The 20,694-nt window shown below is 49.7% G+C and overlaps 1 protein-coding gene across 9 annotated transcripts in view; it reads left to right on the top strand.

Moving 5' to 3' along the window:
• The window catches only part of LOC117345822 (ly6/PLAUR domain-containing protein 3-like), a 92,046-nt gene extending 71,629 nt beyond the window's left edge, over positions 1 to 20,417 (top strand). For all 9 annotated transcript variants that reach the window (XM_033915006.1, XM_033915001.1, XM_033915004.1 and 6 more), the window contains 2 exons: positions 3,573 to 3,710; positions 19,648 to 20,417. In XM_033915006.1, the coding sequence (XP_033770897.1) occupies positions 3,573 to 3,710; positions 19,648 to 19,901 (392 nt within the window). In that variant the 3' untranslated portion in view covers positions 19,902 to 20,417. The remainder of the gene's footprint in view (positions 1 to 3,572; positions 3,711 to 19,647) is intronic.
• The last annotated feature ends 277 nt before the right edge of the window (positions 20,418 to 20,694 follow it).

Here is a 20,694-nt window from a genome sequence, read left to right as displayed (position 1 = left end):
CAACAAGTAGTCCCAACAAGCTCGAGTATCAGCTTTCCTCCACAATTTCCGGGCGATATACAACACCTGAGCTAAGTACCATACAGCATTACGGCATATTAAGAATTAATTAAGAATAAATAAATGGGCTTAAGAATAAAATAATAATAAAATATTAAACACATACATTGCTTACATAGTGGAGAAGACGTTTATCAGTGATAGCCCATTTGTAAGCCAAGTAACTAAGATTAGTTCTGGTAACTGGCTATGGGCACTTGAGATATATAGTCTTCACCTTTGTTTATGAGTAAGCTGGGATCTTCTTGATCTTCAGTTGGCCTTTTTATAAGGGTCTTGAGTAGTTATACTGTTGATTGGATTGGATAACTTGAATATCTAACATATAACAGTTGAATTGAGTGATCACTCGTGAGGTTGGAGGAATCTGCTCAACTTGTCTGCTCAGATATTTTGTTTTCGCTTTGAGAAATAAGTTGCAAGGAATCACCCAGGATAAAATTTTTATTGCTGCTTCGCAAAGTAAGTAGAACCCTGTGCCTCTTTGATTGTTCATGGCTACCTCATTGTCTATTCGAATGAGTACCAGAGAGACCATTCAAAATTTCAGAATTGGAGACCTCCATTTTTTCAGTAGGAGTAAATACTTGAATAGAACCCTCAGCCCCTCTCCTGCAGAGGTACTTGTTCAATGGCATTGAGATGGAGGAGGGCTGAGAGCTTTTAGTGAAGGAGGGTAGTCTGATTGGAGCTGAAAGAAGACTCTCTTGGAGGATGGTTTGTAGATTTTTTTTCTGCAAATGAAAGCATAACCCTATCTCTTGTGGTCTAGTTGTCTTTGAGGACAATAAGGTGGCCATGGAGTCCTCATATTGCTTGATCTTCTGGGTTGCCTCATTTATCTTGTCTCCAGACAAGTCGTCCCCTAGACAAGGGATATTGGCTAATCGTTCCTTAACATTGGCATCAAGGTCAGATACTCTTAGCCTTGCTTGTCTACGCATGGGTATGGATACTGCAGGTATTCTTGAGGTAACATGAAAGCATGAAAACAAGATCATGAAGGGCATAGAGATAGTAGAGAGGGACAGATTCTTCGAACTTTCGAAAAATAAGAGAACAAGAGGGCATTCGGAAAAGTTGAAAGGGGACAGATTCAAAACAAATGCTAGGAAGTTCTTCTTTACCCAACGTGTGGTGGACACCTGGAATGCGCTTCCAGAGGACGTTATAAGGCAGAGTACGGTACTGGGGTTCAAGAAAGGATTGGACAAATTCCTACTGGAAATGGGGATAGAGGGGTATAGATAGAAGATTACTGCACAGGTCCTGGACCTGTTGGGCCGCCGCGTGAGCGGACTGCTGGGCACGATGGACCTCGGGTCTGACCCAGCAGAGGCATTTCTTATGTTCTTATGCATCAAAATCTGAGCATGCCATGTACTCCTGATTTTAAGAAAATCATTTGGAATGAATCTAGATGTTCATCGGGGAGATATTGCTTGTGGAAAGACATTTTTTTTGAATCAGAGAATTTTAAGTAAAATGTCATGTAGAAGTTCTAACTTAATATTCTACTGGTTAACATGGTACTCTGACAAAACTCTTGCGATCAAATTTGTCTAGAGTTTTGCCCTCTCTGCCAGGTGAAATACTGCATAGGTTCTTGAGCTGTTTACTTTTTTATAGAGCAAACTTTACAAGGAGGGATTGGTCTTGGAGTTGAGGTCTATCGAAATCTGGAAAGAATTGAACTCAAGTGTCCAATTTACATGAAGCAACTGGGACTAATAGTGGTGATTTCCAGATCTTAAACATCGTATCCTTCATCTTATGGGAAGGAAGTTTCAAACAGTCCTTTGGCCACTCCTTGTAGTCCAGAGCATTCATTAATTCTGCTTTTGGTTCTGGCTCTGACTCTATCTTAATAGGCAGAGCTTGTCCCATTTGCCTAATAAATTTTGTGAAAGATGGTGGCCGTCTGTGAGGAAATGGAGATCGGTCTGATGGTATCCCATAAGATTCTTCTGCAGACAGCTCTGGATAGGCAGAGGAGGAGAGCTGACTAATATCAGAATTGTACTACTTGATGTCAAGTCAGATGTCGAGGTGAACTACAAGGTGAACATCAATGGTATTGATGAGGAGAGTGTTGAGAGGCATGTTGGTGTCGACCTGATGAATGTCTTGAATAGGAAGAAGAGCTATGTTCCTTCAAAAACACTGGTCTTTTTGACTTCAAGCGTTGACGGTGAGAAGTCAGAGTTCGATCTCTGGATGTTATCTTGAATCATTGCTCAGACTGGGCTTTGGGGCAGGTACTTGCACTGTGTGTGTCTTCAGCATCCCAGCCAACTCCCTCTGATCTGGTCCTGTAAAGAAGGTGCCAGGCTGAGTCTGGTGTTGAGGTGTTGGTGACCTCGATGACAAGGTGTGCTGCAGAGGAGACACCAACTGCAGCTACGTTGATCTTGTCTTAGTGCGCCAATGCTATGAATGCGTCGATGGAGTGGATGCTTTAGACATCACTGATGCATACCTGGAGGGAGAAGGGTGTTTGTGTTTCTTAGCCTTTTTATGTGAGTCCCCTGATGGAGGCAGCACTGATGACACAGAAGTTGAGCGAAGTGCTGATGTCGTCGGTGCTGGTATCAATGCTGAAATTGATCTCTGGGTGTTGGCGTTGGAGTCTGCTGACATTTTCGATGCTCCGAGATTGATCCAGAAAGTGTTTTTTTGTTGTTGTTTTTTTAAATTGGAGTCATCGGGCCTTAAGCTACCTCTTCTGCAGCTTAGAGCAGCGTGGGCAAGAGTCAGGACTGTATTCAGGTCCAAAGTACTGGACACACCAGTTAAGTGGGTCAGTAGCCAAAATGGTCCTGTTACACTAGGTGCAACACTTGGAGCCCTGGACATCGAGGGGAATACCACTGATGCAAGGTCAAAGGACTCAATGATCCGGGGTTGTTGAGTAGTTAGTTAACTGAAAAAGACTCAATGTACCCTGTTTGTAAACAGGCTGAAATGAGCCTGAAGACCCAAAACAACAACAAAAAAAATCAGTGAAAAATAAAAGATTCTACACTGGATGAAAGATAAGAGAATAAAATGAAAAATTATGAATAAAATAAGGTGAAAAATGAACGGGAAGGTACTGAAAAATGCAAACAAAACTCGGCTCCAAAAACACAGCTTCTCATATCTGCAAAAAAACTGAGAACTGATGTCCGCAAGCTAGTGTTGGGTGGGAAAGCTCCGGCACATGCGTGGTTTGGGTGGTCTCGAGACCTTTCAGTCTTTTAAAGCGACACTACACTTTTGCACTGTCTGTACCGGGCTCTGTGGCTGATGTCACCCACATGTGAGAATATGTTACCTTCTTGTCCTAGAATAAAACATATTAAATTAGTTGCCTTCATCGATATAGGTGCCTAACTTTAAGTGCACTTTATGGAATTTGAGTGTTTTTGTGTGGGTAGGTTTAGGTCAAAGATGCAGCTGTAATTACTCTTCTGTTGACAATTACCTGCATAAGCTGCAGCTAGCTCATCTTCACTTTTCATACCTTGCAGATCCGAATGGTGTGGAATGCTATTCCTGTGCCAGCATCTTGAAGGATCAATGCACACCAGTGTATGCTGAGAAAATGAAGTGCACGGGTAGCATGAAACGCTGCTATGAGGGAAATGTGACAATATCAGTACTTGATGGTAAGTGTCATGCTAAACCAAAAAGAAATCCTCACTAGGTAGGTTGGGAAGGGGCCCACAATGAAGTGATAAGTAAAAATATAATTAAATATGTATAAATAAGTATAAATGTGGAAATGTAAGGGGAAGTGAAGTCAGTTACAAGGTCTCCTCCGCCAATCAGAAAAAATAAATTCCCAACAGCATTACAGGTGTCAAATTAGAATCGACAAATGCCACCGGATCACCTTTTACATCATTTGACACAATACCGTTACATTAATACATTGAATAAATTGTGCTCTTATCAGTGCGTAATTGTGCAGCCATATATATTGTGGCTGGGTGTGGCTGCCATATATATATTGTGGCTGACTGGGCATGGCCAGGGGCCAATACTCTTAAGTCACACAGACCTCGGCTGAGCAAAAGGAAGGTATAGGTAGCTGGGAAGGACTGCAATAAAGTTCAGCAAAACACTTGTGTGCCACAAAAGAAATCTTTATTTCACACCAGACTTGGTGCATTTAACTCAAATTAATAGCCCTCGGGATTTCTCTTCTGTCTTGGAAGCTTGGCAGAGGGATTTGTGGAGGGACCTTGTGGCAGATTTGTTGCTCCGAGCTCTTCAACGTATCCCAGCCCTTATACATAATGCTGAACTCCGAGAGTGCCACTATAGAACCCTGTTATGAGCATATACTTCCCAGAGTCACGCCTATTATATGGGCTGTGTGGACACCCAGTACTGTCTTACTTGTATCACTGAAGTGAATTCTTATTTCCATGGACTTTGGCTTTGTGAGGGTATTCAGGGCTTCTGGGGAGACATGGTTTCCTTCCTGCGGGGCCTGTTGCATATTCCCATCCCTCTTTCCATAGCAAAGCAGCAGATGAATCCAGACTAGTGGGTATAGCTCACATCGACCAGCAGGTGGAGATAGAGAACTGATTAACAGTTGGCCTTAAAGTCTGGTGTTCCCTCTGTTGCTTCAGTTTTGCTCTATCTCCCAGCAGGACTGGAGCTTACTCTACTAGCTCCTGGATTCTGGCTGGGGCCGGTTTGGTGGTGTTCCTGTGGCTTCCTCTGTTGAGACTCGGTCTCTTCAGTAGGACAGGGGTGCCTGGCTGAGCGGTGCCGGCTTTGGGAGCTACACCTGGGCCCTCCCAGGTCCCTTCTCCACCCTCCCCTCCGTTGGTTTGAGTGGGTTCTTGGGCCACTGCAGGAAGTTCGTCTTGGAGTTCTTCATTCCAGTACAAAAAAAAAACAAAACAGCGTCTTCCTGCTTGTGCTGAGCCATGCTGTGTTCGTGTGGCTTGCAGTGCGATTACCAGCTGTAACCCGACTGCAGTTAGAGCGGGGACCGGTTGGTGAGTTACTTTGTTGGCTGTCTGCCTCCTCTTTTGTTAGTCGGTCGTTCGTGTTCGTTCCGGCGGTCGCGGGGGGGGGGAGCGGAGTCAGCGGTCGGCGGCGTGTTGCCGCGTGTGTGGGAAAAAAAAAAAAAAAAGTTTTTTTGAATCGCCATTTTTAGCGATGGCAGCAGAGGCTACTCAGCGGTGCTCGCGCGGTGGGAAGCGCAGAGCACTGTCGGGCTTCTGCTCTGCAGGGTGTGGGGACACACCGGCAGAAGATGCCTTCCTGCAAGCGGGTGAGTTAGCCTTCTCCCGTGTCAGTGAGGCACGGTCTACGTCCCCGGGCCTTGAGGGCGACTCGGGGGGACTGCAAGGCTCTTCCGCGGCTGAGGGGAGGTCAGCGGCGGTCGGGGAGCCGGGGTCGCTAGGGGACGGCGCGGCTGCGCGCCCTAGCAGTGATCAGGCAACTTTACTGGGGGTGAGTTCCTTCTCCCCGGAGTTTGTGATGTTATTACACCGAGCATTTCTGCTACAGGGCTCGCAGCCGGCCCAGTCGGTACCGGCGACCTGTCCGTTTCTCCCTGGGCCTTCTACCTCCACGGGTTTAACCGGTGCTAAGGCCGGCCCAACTACGGGTCCTGTGCTGTCGCCTGGGCGGTCGCAGGGGGCGAAGAAACGCAGACTAGCGACCGTGGACGCAGAAGGTAATCTTCCCTTATCACCTTTTTCCCTTCCTGAATCATTAGAGGAAGGGGAGGTCTTAGATTGGGAGGCAGAGGATCCCCCGGGCAGGGAAGTGGATGATCCGTCTGGTCTCCGGCTGTTTCATAGAGAGGAGCTGACCTCCTTGATTTCTAAGGCTTTGCAGGGTTTGAATATCTCTCAGGAAGATACTAGGGTGTCGGGTAACCCCCTGATGGCAGGTACACGTAAGCCACCTAAGTCCTTTCCGGTGCATGAAGCCATGCAGGAGCTGATCGCGGCGCAATGGGATACGCCGGAGGCAAGTTTGCGAGTGGCAAAGGCCATGCGGCTCCTGTATCCGGTTGACCCGACTGAACTGGAAAAGTTTAGGGTACCTAGGGTGGACGCTTTGGTGGCAGCGATAACTAAAAAGACTACCTTGCCGGTGGAAGGGGGGGTTACGTTAAAGGATGCGCAGGATAGGAAGATTGAGTCTTCGCTAAAAATGTCCTTTGAAGTAGCTGCGGTTACCTTACAGGCCGCGATTTGCAGCTCGTATGCGGCGAGAGCATGTTTGCAGTGGTCGCAAGGGATGACAGATCATTTAATGGAGTCCGGGGGTTCTGTCCCTTCGGAACTGGCTGATTTGGAGTCGGGCTTGGCTTATTTGGCAGACTCCTTATATGACATTATTCGAGCATCTGCGAAACAGATGTCTCTGTCAGTGGTATCACGCAGATCCTTATGGCTCCGACATTGGGCAGCAGATGCTGCATCCAAGCTTAGGCTGGTGAGACTCCCTTTTAAGGGAGGGTTATTATTTGGAGATGACCTAGATAAATTGGTGAAGGATTTTGGGGATACCAAAACTCAGCGTCTCCCGGAGGATAGGGCTAGGCCCCCGGTGAGGTCCTCCTCGTCTAGACCGCGCTTCAGAGATGGGAGGCGATCCAGGTCTGGTAAACCATTCTTCAGATCAGCCGGTGGTTCTTTCTCTGCGGCGAGACCTAGGTTTCAGCAGAGGAGTTCCTTTCGTACGACGAAACCCTCTTCAGGTCAGCCAACACGTACCCCAACAAGTCGCACTCCGCAATGACGGGAGCTTGGCTCCCTCCGCCTTTCCCTTAGGGGGCCGGCTTTCGGCGTTCCAGGCGGAGTGGGCCACAATCACGTCAGATCAGTGGGTGTTGGACATTGTTCGAGAAGGTACAAGTTGGAGTTCGCCTCTCCCGTCGAAGATTCTTTCTTGGTGTCCCCGTGCCATGGGGCGGCCAAGGGAGAGGCGGTCCGCATGACTCTTCAGGGGCTGCTCGATCTGGGGGGCGGTGGTACCGGTGCCCCCGGAAGAGGTAGGCCGCGGGATATATTCCCTTTACTTCATTGTTCCAAAGAAGGGGGGGTCGTTCAGGCCGGTGCTGGACCTCAAAGTGGTCAACAGATTTCTCAGTGTTCGCCATTTCCGGATGGAGACGGTACGCTCGGTCATTGCGGCTGTTCGACCGGGAGAGTTCCTCACGTCCCTAGATCTCAAGGAGGCGTACCTACATATCCCGATCTGGCCTCCGCATCAGCGGTATCTGAGGTTTGCGATTCTTGGCCAGCATTATCAATTTCGGGCAATGCCCTTTGGCCTGGCGACGGCTCCCCGCACCTTTTCCAAAGTCATGGTGGTGGTAGCAGCCTTTCTTCGCAAGGAAGGGATTCGGGTACACCCTTACTTAGACGACTGGTTGATCCGCGCCTCGTCCAGACAGGAGAGTTTGTCGGTCACTCAGAGGGTAATCTCTCTCCTCCAGTCGTTGGGGTGGATCGTCAATTTTCCCAAGAGTTTTCTGTCCCCGTCGCAGTCTTTGGTGCATCTAGGGGTCAGATTCGACACGGCTTTGGGGAGAGTATTTCTGCCCCGAGACCAGGGAGAGAAACTGCAGACTCAGATTCAACTGCTTCTCGGGTCGCCCAGACCTCGGGTTTGGGATTATGTGCAAGTTCTGGGCTCCATGGTAGCGACTCTGGAGGTGGTCCCCTGGGCTCGGGGTCACATGAGGCCCTTACAGCAGTCGCTTCTCTCTCGCTGGTCCCCGGCTTCTCTGGACTACAATGTGCGTCTCCAATGGAGTCCTCGGGCGGCTCGCAGCATGCAGTGGTGGCTCCACAAGTTGCACCTGTGGCGGGGCATGCCGTTAGCCACGCCGGATTGGGTGGTGGTGACAACGGATGCCAGTCTGCGGGGCTGGGGGGCCCAGTGCCTGCAAGCGTCGGTGCAGGGAGTGTGGTCCGTAGAGGAAGCCCAGTGGCCCATCAATTTGTTGGAATTAAAAGCGATCAGATTGGCGCTGAGGGCTTTTCAGTCCCTGATTCAGGCCAGGCCGACCAGAATCTTTTCGGACAGTGTCACGGCAGTCGCATATGTCAATCGTCAGGGGGGCACTCGGAGTCCGCAGTTGGCCGAAGAGGCAAGGAGATTATTTCAGTGGGCAGAAAGGCATGTTCCGCTTCTGTCAGCGGCATACATTGCAGGTCACGAAAACGTGCAAGCGGACTTCCTCAGCAGAAATCTTCTAGATCCGGGCGAATGGGAATTGTCGGCTCGAGCGTTCGGCCTGCTAGTCCGTCGGTGGGGGTTGCCAGAGTTGGATCTCATGGCTTCGTCCCGCAATGCAAAGTTGCCTCGCTTCTTCAGCAGACGCAAGGAGAAGGGCTCGGAGGGGGTGGATGCGTTGGCCCTCCCTTGGCCTCCAAATTCCCTTCTGTATGTGTTCCCGCCTTGGCCCATGATAGGGCGGGTGTTGCAACGCATCTCTCTCTTTCACGGCAGGGTGATCCTGGTGGCTCCGGATTGGCCGCGTCGACCGTGGTACGCAGATCTCATTCAGCTTTCAGTAGGCGATCGGGTGACGTTCCAGGTAACTCCGGACTTACTCACTCAGGGCCCAATCTGGATGGAAGATCCGGCCCGCTTTGGTCTTACGGCCTGGCTCTTGAGCGGGCAAGGCTAAAGAAGAAGGGCTATTCGGAGCAGGTGATTGCTTCACTTCTTAAAGCTAGGAAGATTTCGACTTCGACCTCCTATGCGAGAGTCTGGAAGATTTTTGAGGCTTGGTGCGGACGACAGGGAATCGCGCCCTTTCATGCTTCGCTGCCGGCTATTCTTGCCTTTCTGCAGGAAGGCGTAGAGAAAGGATTGGCCTATAACTCTTTAAAGGTTCAGGTGGCGGCCCTTGCTTGTTACAGGGGCCGGGTGGCTGGCGCGTCGATAGCTTCGCAGCCGGACGTGGTCCGTTTCCTCAAAGGGGTTCAACATATCCGCCCGCCGGTAAGGCGAATTTGTCCATCCTGGAATCTTAAACTCGTCCTTGGGAGATTGCAGGGGGCACCTTTTGAGCCCCTGTCAGCGGCAACTTTGAAGGATGTCACGCTGAAAACAGTGTTCTTGGTGGTGATGGCTTCGGCGAGGCGAGTCTCGGAACTTCAGGCGCTTTCTTGTAGAGAACCCTTTTTACGTTTTACTGAGACAGGGGTGTCAGTGCGGCCGGTGCCGTCCTTCCTGCCTAAGGTGATTTCTTCGTTTCATGTGAACCAGAGTGTATTCCTCCCGTCCTTCCGGAAGGAGGATTGGGGTAAACGATTTTTGTCTTTGCGTCTACTGGATGTACGGCGTATGCTTCTCCATTATTTGGGGGTGACGAATGATTTTCGTAGGTCGGACCATCTCTTTGTATTGTTCGCGGGTAAGAACAAGGGGATGGCGGCGTCTAAAGCGTCCATTGCGCGTTGGGTCAAGGAGACGATTGCTTCGGCTTATGTGTTGACATGTAAGAAGGTACCGGAGCACCTTCATGCTCATTCCACTCGGGCTTTGGCTACGTCTTGGGCGGAGTCCGGGGGGATGTCTTTGGAGGAAATTTGCCGGGCGGCCACTTGGTAATCGGGTAATACCTTTTCAAAGCATTACCGGTTAGACGTAGCGGCCAGCGCGGAGGCAAGTTTTGGCGCTGCAGTGCTGGCGGAGGCGGCATTGGCGTCCCACCCGGTTTGAGTTTGCTTTGCTACATCCCACTAGTCTGGATTCATCTGCTGCTTTGCTATGGAAGGTAAAATTATGGTCTTACCTGTTAATTTTCTTTCCTTTAGAAGCAGCAGATGAATCCAGAGCCCCTCCCCAAGTGCACTGGATATATGTAGGGTGTTTGTTTATGGTTTCAGTTGGGATATGGTTGGTAATTGTATTATTTGATGGCACATTTTCTACTGGAATGAAGTTTTGTGGATGTTCATGCTCCTTTCGGGCTGCTTGGGCAAAATGCATAACTGAAGCAACAGAGGGAACACCAGGCTTTAAGGCCAACTGTTAATCAGTTCTCTATCTCCACCTGCTGGTCGATGTGAGCTATACCCACTAGTCTGGATTCATCTGCTGCTTCTAAAGGAAAGAAAATTAACAGGTAAGACCATAATTTTACCTTCTGCGCTCCATATGCTGTTTACTCACTTCTCTGCGTTTTCTGTCTGTACCTCTACTAAAAGTGTTTTTGAGCAAATGTTATATTTTGGGGAAAAAGTGTATTTTGAATTATTGGTTGGCTGATACTCCTCCCTCCTTTTGGTATTGGAGGAACAAATTACATGAACTTATGGGATGGGAGGCCCGAATAGCTTACTCCTCTCGCCGCAGAAGCCGGGACTTTGTCCATACTTGGTCTCCTTATTTGGACATCTTGCCTCCTAGGAGTCATAGTCGCATTTTGAACAGACTGCAGTTGTTTCCAGCCCCACCTGTCTGACCTTGGTCACTTCTTTGCATTTGGATTGGGGGGAGGGGCCTTTGTGGAAGGGTGTCTCTGTAACTCAGGAGGACATCAGAGTCCAGTCCTCTTGAGGGGGGCCACCTTCTTGTACACCTTAAAGAAAAAAACTTTCTTGCCTGCCGTTTTGCCTTTGTTGGTTTGTGGTTCTTTATTGTCAATAAAATAGATTTAAGTATAACTCAAGTTAGTAGCAATTCAAAAATGAGTTCTAAAAATACAAGCAAACAATAGTCCTTGCACAAAATACAAACAAAAACAATCCATTTGTTTCCTTTATTTGGCTTGGTGCCCTCCACTGGTTTCTATTCCAGCCTTTTAATGGCCTTCTCTGAGGCTCTCAGGCCTACACCTGCCACACAGGGCTAGGTCCTTCCCAGCCCAGCCACTGTTTCAATCAGATAAGAACATAAGAACTGCCATCTCCGGATCAGACCTTCGGTCCATCAAGTCCGGCGATCCGCACACGCGGAGGCCCCGCCAGGTGTACACCTGGCGTAATTTATAGTCCACCATATCTTTATATGCCTCTCTTAAGGAGATATGCATCTAGTTTGCTCTTGAAGCCTAGGACGGTCGATTCCGCAATAATCTCCTCTGGGAGGGCATTCCAGGTGTCAACCACTCTCTGAGTGAAGCAGAACTTCCTGACATTAGTCCTGAACCTGTCCCCCCTTAGCTTCATTACATGTCCTCTAGTCCGTGTCAAATTGGACAGTGTAAATAATCTTCTCTGCTCTATTTTGTCGATTCCTTTCAGTATTTTGAAGGTCTCGATCATATCCCCACGCATTCTCCTTTTCTCAAGGGAGAACAATCCTAGTGTTATAAGTCTATCCTCATATTCCAGTCTCTCCATACCCTTCACCAGTTTTGTTGCTCGTCTCTGCACCCTCTCCAGCAGTTTTATATCCTTCTTTAGGTAGGGAGACCAATGTTGGACGCAGTATTCCAAGTGTGGTCTGACCATTGCCCTATAAAGCGGCATTATAACTTTCTCCGATTCTGCTATGACTTTTTGTAAGTCCTTTCACTGGTGAAAAAGTTCACCTTGGGGTTCTATTAACAAAAATACCCCCAGAGGTGTTGGGATCTGTACCTGCCCTGTAGAGTTTGGTGTACAAAAATCCCAACCAAGATCCCACTAGATTTTGAATAAAGAGTTCCCCAGTGTCCTGTGGTCAGCAATACCTTAGGTAACCAATTTTCATGCACTGCCCCAAACAGCATTTATTTATTTATTCATTCAATTTTCTATACCGTTCTCCCAGGGGAGCTCAGAACAGTTTACATGAATTTATTCAGGTACTTAAGCATTTTTCCCTGCTGTCCTGGCAGGCTCACAATCTATCTAATGTACCTGGGGCAATGGGAGGATTAAGTGACTTGCCCAGGGTCACAAGGAGCAGTGTGGGTTTGAACCCACAACCTCAGGGTGCTGAGGCTGTAGCTTTAACCACTGCGCCACACTTTTCCCCCTTAAAACAAAACCCAGACCTGCTTGGATTTAGTCTGTGCAGTTTTCCCTGCAAGTTCCATACAACAAGGAGCCATACAATAATACAGCCTGGCTAGTCTGGAATCATTCATCAACGATTTCTTCTTATTAAACTCCAAACTTTTTCTACTGTTCCTCAGCCCCAATTAAATCAGGGTCAGTAATATATGAAAAATCCTCACTCATTTCTATATCATTTTCATTTGTATAAGAGTCCTCACCAAAATTCTCCCAATCCTGAGGTCCTACCTTCCCTTCTGGAGTATAAGGTTCTGGTGCACTTCTGTTTCCTGATTCACTCTCTCTCCCTGCTGGGTTCCTCCTGTGTGGCTCAATGTGTGGCTGCTTGCAACTAGGAACCCCACCCTTTTCTCTCTCAGTGGCTAGCTGCCTGTGCTAGAGTGCAGGTGTGCCCTTAGTTCTGGCTGCTTCTGAGCTCAGGTGCTTGATGAGCTGGCTCAAACCAGTTTTGGATTTGATAGGCACTGGAGCTGTTCCAGTCCTAGCTTTAGGAGTTCTCTGCCCCCTTGGCCTGATGGGATTTGTAATCCTGTTACCTTGCTTTTCACTTGCTTCTTAGAAAAAGGTAAATGGACATGAGGAGTCCCTAGCTCTGCAAAGGCATTTTCTTTCTTGGCAGTGCCCTAGGAGGAATTTTAGGTTTATCCCAGGACAAGCAGGCAGCATATTCTCACATGTGTGTGACGTCATCCACGGAGCCCCGATGCGGACAGCTTTTCAAGCAAACTTGATTGAAGATTTCAAGTTTGCTAGTGCTGCACCACGCATGTGTGTGCCTTCCTGATCCACTAGAGGGCGCATCCCCTCCTCATGGTCTTCAGTTCTTAGTTTTCCGCGGAGCCAGAAAGCCCTGTCTCTTCTCTGTGTTCTTATAAGTGCCTTTCTAGCACTGCGGCTTCTTTATTTTGTTAGGGAGTCGCTGTGCGTTTGTTGATTGATCGTGTATTTCTTTGTTTCAAAAAAAAAAAGGACTTTTTATTGTGTTTCTGCTGGTTCCACCGGCAGGCCCTTCTTGGGCCTCAGCCATGCGGCTAGGCCTCATTTGGCTGCAGCTGTATTTTCTTCTTCCCTGGCCTCTCTCTGGGCTCACCTCGTGTGAGCAGGATGGCCAGGACCATTTTTCCTTCGTTGGAATCGGACTGAGTAGCTTCGATCCCCAGTAAGTCTTCTTTCTTTCTTTCTGTTCTTCTAGCTGCGTTACCTCGGTAATGCCACCGGCTGAGTCTCAGGCATTCCAGGCATCGAGTGCAGTCGTGCCCGCCTCTACGAGACCTTCAAAGCGTGCCTCCTTTCATGGGAATACTCATCTCGAGGTTGCCCTTTATGGAGCGCACTGCTGCACCTTTATTACCAGTTTCATTGGTACGGTGCCGACTTCTGAACCTCGATGTGCCTCGATGTCGACTGGAGCTTCGTGCCTCGACGTCGACTGAGGCTTCGTGCCTCGCCGTCGACTGGGGCTTCGTGCCTCGCCGTCGACTGGGGCTTCGTGCCTCGCCGTCGACTGGGGCTTCGTGCCTCGACGTCCACTGAGGCTTCGTGCCTCGACGTCCACTGAGGCTTCGTGCCTCGACGTCCACTGAAGCTTCGTGCCTCGACGTCCACTGAGGCTTCGTGCCTCGACGTCCACTGAGGCTTCGTGCCTCGACGTCCACTGAGGCTTCGTGCCTCGACGTCCACTGAGGCTTCGTGCCTCGACGTCCACTGAGGCTTCGTGCCTCGACGTCCACTGAGGCTTCGTGCCTCGACGTCCACTGAGGCTTCGTGCCTCGACGTCCACTGAGGCTTCGTGCCTCGACGTCCACTGAGGCTTCGTGCCTCGTCGACTGAGGCTTGGTGCCTCTACGTCGACTGGGGCTTCATGCCTCGATGTCGACTGGGGCTTCGTACCTCGACTGAGGCTTTGTGCCTCGACGTCGACTGCGGCTTGGTGCCTCGACGTCGACTGCGGCTTGGTGCCTCGACGTCGACTGCGGCTTGGTGCCTCGACGTCGACTGCGGCTTGGTGCCTCGACGTCGACTGTGGCTTGATGCCTCACCGCCACCTGAGGCCCTGTGCCTCGACGTAGGAGGCGGCTTGGTGCCTTGACGTCGTCTAAGGCTTTGTGCTTCGACTTTCTGCCTCGATGTCGACTGGGGCTTGGTGTCTCGATGTCGACTGAGGCTGGGTGTCTCGACGTCGACGGATGCTTTGTACCTTCGACGTCGGCTGCGGCCGTGTGCTCCGCGTCACTTGACGCTTGTGCTTCGGCGCCTGAGGCTTGTGCCTCGACGTCGACTGAGGCTGGGGGCCTCATTGTCGGCTGGAGATCTGTGCCTCGTCGTTGCCTAGGCTTCGTGTCTCGCCGTCGACTGGAGCTTTGTGACTTGTCGTCACTTGGGGCTTTGCCCTTTGGTTGGCGGTGGCCTTGTGTCTCGATGTCGACTGTGGCTTGGTGCCGCAACGTCGCTGGGGGCTTTATATCTCGGCAGCGGCTGAGGCTTTGGGCCTCGGCGTCGACTGCGGGTTTGCGCCCCGTTATCGACGGGGGCTTAGTGTCTCGACGTCGTCTGGGGCTCTGTGCCTCGGCGTCTCCGGCTCCTGTTCGAAAGGGTTCCCCGCTTTCTCTTCGGTTCATTCCGGGCAGCCGTGATGGAATCTTGTAGTATGGAGTTTGGTTGCCTGGAGGAGACTCTCTCCCTGCTCCAGCTCTATTGCTCCTGCCATGCGTTATCTCGCTTGGCGCAGAGTGTGGCTGAGGATCCGAACCTCCAGGATCGTCTCGCCACTTTTACTTGCGTGAGTTCTGCGCTTCTTGAGGCCTCTCTTGCGGTGGCCACTAACCGCCTCTCAGAACGCAACCGGTCCTTCGCCTATCGGGATGCCTTCAGCTGAATCCCGTCTGCCTTGGTGGTTTGGACTCCTTCTCCGGAGGGGCCCTCCGGATACCTTTCTTGTGTTCTCAGCCTCCTTCGCAGCAGCCGCAATAGCTGCAGCAGCGCCGGGTTATGGTCCAGTCGCCGGCTTCGGCGACTCCTGGCCGTCTTTTTGACTATTCTCGCATAGCCTCCGGGCTGCTCTCCTTCTGGGATTCCTCCCCTCCCTTCGGGAGGGGTGTCTACGCACCGGGAGTATAGCCTCGCTTCTGTCGGTTGGGTATTCCAATCCTCCCATCTGCGTCTGGTCCAAGCCCTTTGTGACCTCCACTAGTTCTAGTCCGGGAGTGGTTCAGACTCTGCCCGCCCCAGTCTCGGGAGTCCGTCGGGGCGGACCTGGACCCAGTTTGTCTGCGCTCCTTCTTGTCTCGGCCTCAGGGGGTGGCCCTTGTTTGTTTATGCCGGAAGGTGGCCCCTCTGTCCTCGGTCCGCCTCCGGTCTTTTCTGCCTCGGCAGGCCGCCTGTCTGCGCTTGAGTCAGCTGGTGTCTCCGCAGTCTTCGGCCTCGGCCGAGCTGATGTTGATCCTTTTGGGATCATGGGTCTCCACGGTTCATGTCCCGATGTTCGCCTGGTTTCATCTTTGTGTTCCCCGCTGGACCCGAGCATCTTAGTGGTGGCAGGATCGGGATCCCGCTTCCAAGCACATTGTGGTGCCTCCCTCCTTGACACGCTTGTTTCGTTGGTGTGCCACCTCTTCGTATCCCCGCATCAGAAGGTTCTGCCGATGGACTCCTCGGCATAGGCTTAGGGGTGCACCTCGACGGCCTTCGGACTCAGGGTCTTTGGTCGGGTGCGGGCCGTCGTAGCCGCATCAATCTGCTGGAGCTCCGGCCATTTATAATGCCGGGGTGGATTTTCGTTATTGGTTGCAAGATTGCGGGGTCCTGGTGCGTCCCGACATCCCGGTGGCGATGAATTCTGTGACCAAGCCAGGGTGTACAGGTTCCCTGTTACTTTGCAGGGGAGCCCTTCGTCATTGGCAGGGGGCGTTACACCACTACTTATTTCTTTGGGCGGTGTATTTCCGGGGCGAGCAGCTTTGTCTGGTGGACACGTTGAGTCGCCCTTCTCGGCCGCATGAATGGTCGCTCCATTCTCAGACTCTGCGGCATGTGGTTGTTCGGTGGGGAACCCCACAGGTAGTTCTGTTCGCTTCGCCCCTCACTCACTGGTTGCCTCGATATTGCTCGAGGATGTTCTCCCGGGTTCGCATCGAGGTGGATGCTTTCCTTCTCGATTGGATGTGCAGGTTCCTCTATGCGTTCCCTCCCTTTACTCTGATTCTCAGATCTTTGATGCACCTCCTGTCGGGCTGCGCCACCATGATCTTGCTGGCTTCTCTGTGGCCCTGACAGCTTTGGTTCTCCCTGCTCCTTCAGCGTGTCAGGGAGCCTCTGCTTCTACCTATGTTCCCTTCTCTGCTGTCTCAGTGTTGAGGTTTCTGTTGCCTCCCAATCTGCAGTCTCTACACTTATCAGCTTGGTTCCTCGCAACGTGCCTCCCTCCTTCTGTTTCTCTCAGTCGGTGGGGATATTCTCGAGGCTTCTCGTATGGGCTCCACTCGGCAATGCTTTTCCCAGAAATGCTCCTGATTTGCTGCGTGGTGTGCTGAGCACTGCATGGATCCACTCTCTGCCTCCTTCCCTTCAGTGCTGGATTTTCTGTTCCACTTGTCTCGGTCTGGTCTCAAATCGACATCTATCCGAGTCCACCTCTGTGCGATTGCTGCCTTTCCTTGGCCGCTGGATGGGAAGCTGCTCTCCGTCCATCCGACGGTTTCCCGCTTTCTGAAGGGTCTCTTCAATGTTCATCCTCCGCTCAAGCCCCCTCCGGTGGTTTGGGATCTTAGGGTGGTCCTGGCTCAATTGGTGAAACCTCCGTTTGAACCCATTGATAACGCTCTTTTGATCTGTTTCACCTGGCGGGTGGTATTCCTGGTTGGTCTCACGTCTGTTCGTAGAGTCCGTGAGCTGCAACCTCTGGTTGCGGACCTGTCTTCTGCTGTATTTTATCAGGACAGTGGTCCTGCGTACTCATTACAAGTTCTTGCCCAAGAAGGTTTCGGACTTTCATCTCAATCGTTCCATTGTTCTTCCGGTCTTTTTTCCGAAGCCCCACTCTCATCCTGGCGTGGTGGTGCTTCATACGATTGACTGTAAGAGGGCGTTGGCTTTTTATCTTCAACGCACTCAGTCTCATCGGACGGTTCCTCAATTGTTTTTGTTCTTCGACCCTACTCGGGTGGGACGCCCTGTTTCCCAGCGCACCTCGTCCAACTGGTTGGCTGCTGGTTTGCTACGCTCAGGCTGGTCTCGCGCTGCATGGTCGAGTCCCGGGACATAGAGTCCGAGCGATGGCGGCTTCTGTAGCTTTCCTCAGGTCAACGCCTATCGAGGAGATTTGCAAGGCTGCCAATTGGTCTTCGGTTCATTCTTTCACCTCCCACTACTGTCTGGATACTCTGTCCAGGAGCGACGGCCGGTTTGGCCAGTCGGTTTTGCGTAATCTGTTTTCTTGAATTGCCAACTTCCCTCCGTCCCTTTTTGGTTAGCTTGGAGGTCACCCACATGTGAGAATATGCTGCCTGCTTGTTCTGGGATAAAGCACAGTTACTTACCGTAACAGGTGTTATCCAGGGACAGCAGGCAGATATTCTCACAACCCGCCCGCCTCCCCAAGGTTGGCTTCTTTGCTAGCTATCTAAACTGAAGACCATGAGGAGGAGATGCACCCTCTAGTGGATCAGGAAGGCACACACATGCGTGGTGCAGCACTAGCAAACTTGAAATCTTCAATCAAGTTTGCTTGAAAAGCTGTCCGCATCGGGGCTCCGTGGATGACGTCACCCACATGTGAGAATATCTGCCTGCTGTCCCTGGATAACACCTGTTACGGTAAGTAACTGTGCTTTATATACTGTTTTCTCCTAGGACAATTCCCTACTTTGCTCATGTTCTAAGGCACTGCAAGGATTCCTTTGCCTTCACAGGGGGTTCCCTGTGACAATATAGACTAAATATATCCAAGTATAACCATGAATATGAAATGATTATTCAAATGAAAATTTAAATGAGAGTTCAAATTCATCAGTGCTGAGAGCAAAAAATAACAAGAGATGTTTTGTAAAACACAAGAACCAAAACCAAAGAACTTATCTCTGAATTATGTGAGCCAAAATCTCTGTTCGACAAAACATTTTGTTTCAGTCCTTCCTCAGGGATAGAATGAAGAACGCTCCCACTTGTACTTTGGCATAAGATAAACAATCACTTGCTTCTTTGACGGCTCTCCTGCATCGACAACATGGAAGTGCCATGCAACATGTATCTCTGTTTCCATATCTGGTTGCTAAATATCTAGAAGTGACAGGCTCAGCATCCCTGTACCAGTCTGCTAAGCCCTCCAGTCATAAAGGAGATGGAATGTGTACCATAAGAATAGCCATACTGGATCAGACTGAAGGGAAGGGGGATGGGACATCATATATCACCTTTCTGCACTTACAAACAAAGCAGTTTACATATTATATATAGGTACTTATTTTGTACCTGGGAAAATGGAAGGTTAAGTGACTTGTCCAGAATCACAGGAAACTGCAGTGGGATTTGAACCTAGTTCTCCAGGTTCACAGGCTGCTGCACTAACCATTTGGTGGCTACTCCATCTAGTCTAACCGTGGTCAATCCAGGTTTCAGATACCTGGCAGAATCCCAAATAGTTGCAAGATTCATGCTACTGATTCCAAAAATAAGTAGTGGCCACTGGCGTTGGCGTAGTAAAGGGGGGGGGGGGGTCCGCCCTGGACGCCATCTTCCTCAAGGTGCCGGCAATCCTTCTCCTCTCTGCCCACCTTTCCCTGCCGTGCGCATGCACCTTCTTCCCCTGTACCTTTTTAACTTGGGTGCCAGCAGCCACCAACTTACTGGTCGCATTGGCTTCGGCACTCTCTTTGACGTTACATCCAGGTCCCGCGCCTAGGAAATGACAGAGAGAGCACCGAAGCGGGCAGTAAGTTGGTGGCTGATGGCACCCAAGTAAAAAAGGTATGGGGAAGGGGCGTGTATGTCAGGGTGGCAGGGGAGGGGCTCCACCGCTACGGGTGCCACTCACCCTCACTATATCATTAGTAGTGGCTTTTCCCTTGCCTATTTTAATAATAGATTATGGACTTTTCCTCCAGGAACTTGTCCAAACTGCTTTAACCACATTCTCTGGCAACGAGTTTCAGAGCTTAACTATTCATTAAGTGGAAAATATTATCTCCAATTCATTTTAAAAAGTATTATCATGCAACTTCATAGAGTATCTCCTAGTCTTTGTACTTTTTGAAATACTAAACAATGGATTCACATTTACCCATTCTATTCCACTCAGGATTTTGTAGACCTCAATTATATCCCCCCTCAGTCATCTCTTTTCCAAGCTGAAGAGCCCTAACTTGTTAACCCTTTCTTCATATGAGAGTCATTCCATTCCCTTAATCTTTTGGATTACCCTTCTTTGAGCCTTTTCTAATTCACTATAACAACATGTTGTCCCGTCCCCTAAACCAGTCAGTCTGAGGTGAAAGGCTTGTATATTTCTGTGCCTGATAGTAGAGGCATCCCATACTGGAGTTGTAAGACTGTGCATGCTTATGCCAGCCTCTAGATAACTGCTAAAATGGTGTCTCCTTTTTTGTAGGTGATTCTCCAAGAGCAATATACTTCAAGACCTGTGAGGAGGCAACCATTTGTACTAGTAGCACCTCTTTGAGTGGTGGATTTATGAAGATCAATCAGGAAGGTTCCTGCTGCTCTGGAAGTTATTGCAATGGGCCTCCCCTGCCAACCACGTCTAAACCAACCACTATTGATCACAACTCCCAACCCCCTTATTCATCTGTTTCTCATTTCTCCCTGTTGATAGGTATTCTGATAGCTATTGGAGTGCTGTGAGTGTGTGGCTGTGAGTGTCTGCTACCTGTGGTTCTGCATTTTGGGGGGAATGGGGATCCCTGTATTATACTATTCATTTCTGTAAAATTGACCGTAGAGAGACACTTTAGCTTACTAGGGACCTCGTATTGTAGCGTGATAAACTTTGTTCTTGGTTCCTACCCACTATAAGGTCAGCTCTGTGAAAGAATGGAGCAAAGAAAGATATCGTAATTTTCCATCTAGGAGAACTAGTTTGTGATGCTTTGCCACCTATTTCTAGTTTGGTCAGGACTGTTTTAGTGTTGCAGTACCAGGTTGATTTTAGCATGATCTATCTTTACTGTGATGCAGCCCATCACACACCCAAAATCTGGGATTTGGGCTTATGCTGTTAATGAAGCAAAGATAAGCAGCTCCTACCCTGATCAATGAATTCTGTCACTTAAGCTATATCAACTTGACTTTTAGAAAAAAAAAAAAAAAAAATCAAAGCTTTCGCTTTCCAACAGGCTCACAATCTTAGTTTTGACACATACTTGTATATGACCACAAATGGCAAATTTCCCCTTAAGCACTCTTGTAAGAACACACATAATTTGCAGACAGATGGACATGTTGACAGAGTCTGGGTAGAACCTTGGCTGATGCACCCTTATACATGTACATTACAGAAGACTATAAGATTTGTGTATTCTCCTGGCAATTAGGTGCTAGTGCAGGTACTTGGGACTGCCATTTACATAGTTCTGCTTGCCTGGATAGTTATCCAGGATTCAATATTTCCAAGACCCAAACAATTTCTGGGTCTGTC

Source organism: Geotrypetes seraphini, chromosome 11, assembly GCF_902459505.1.
Source record: "Geotrypetes seraphini chromosome 11, aGeoSer1.1, whole genome shotgun sequence".
NCBI classification, from domain to species: Eukaryota; Metazoa; Chordata; class Amphibia; order Gymnophiona; family Dermophiidae; genus Geotrypetes; species Geotrypetes seraphini.
The sequence above is the reverse complement of the archived record's forward strand: the minus strand, read 5'-3'. Positions and strand labels throughout refer to the sequence as shown.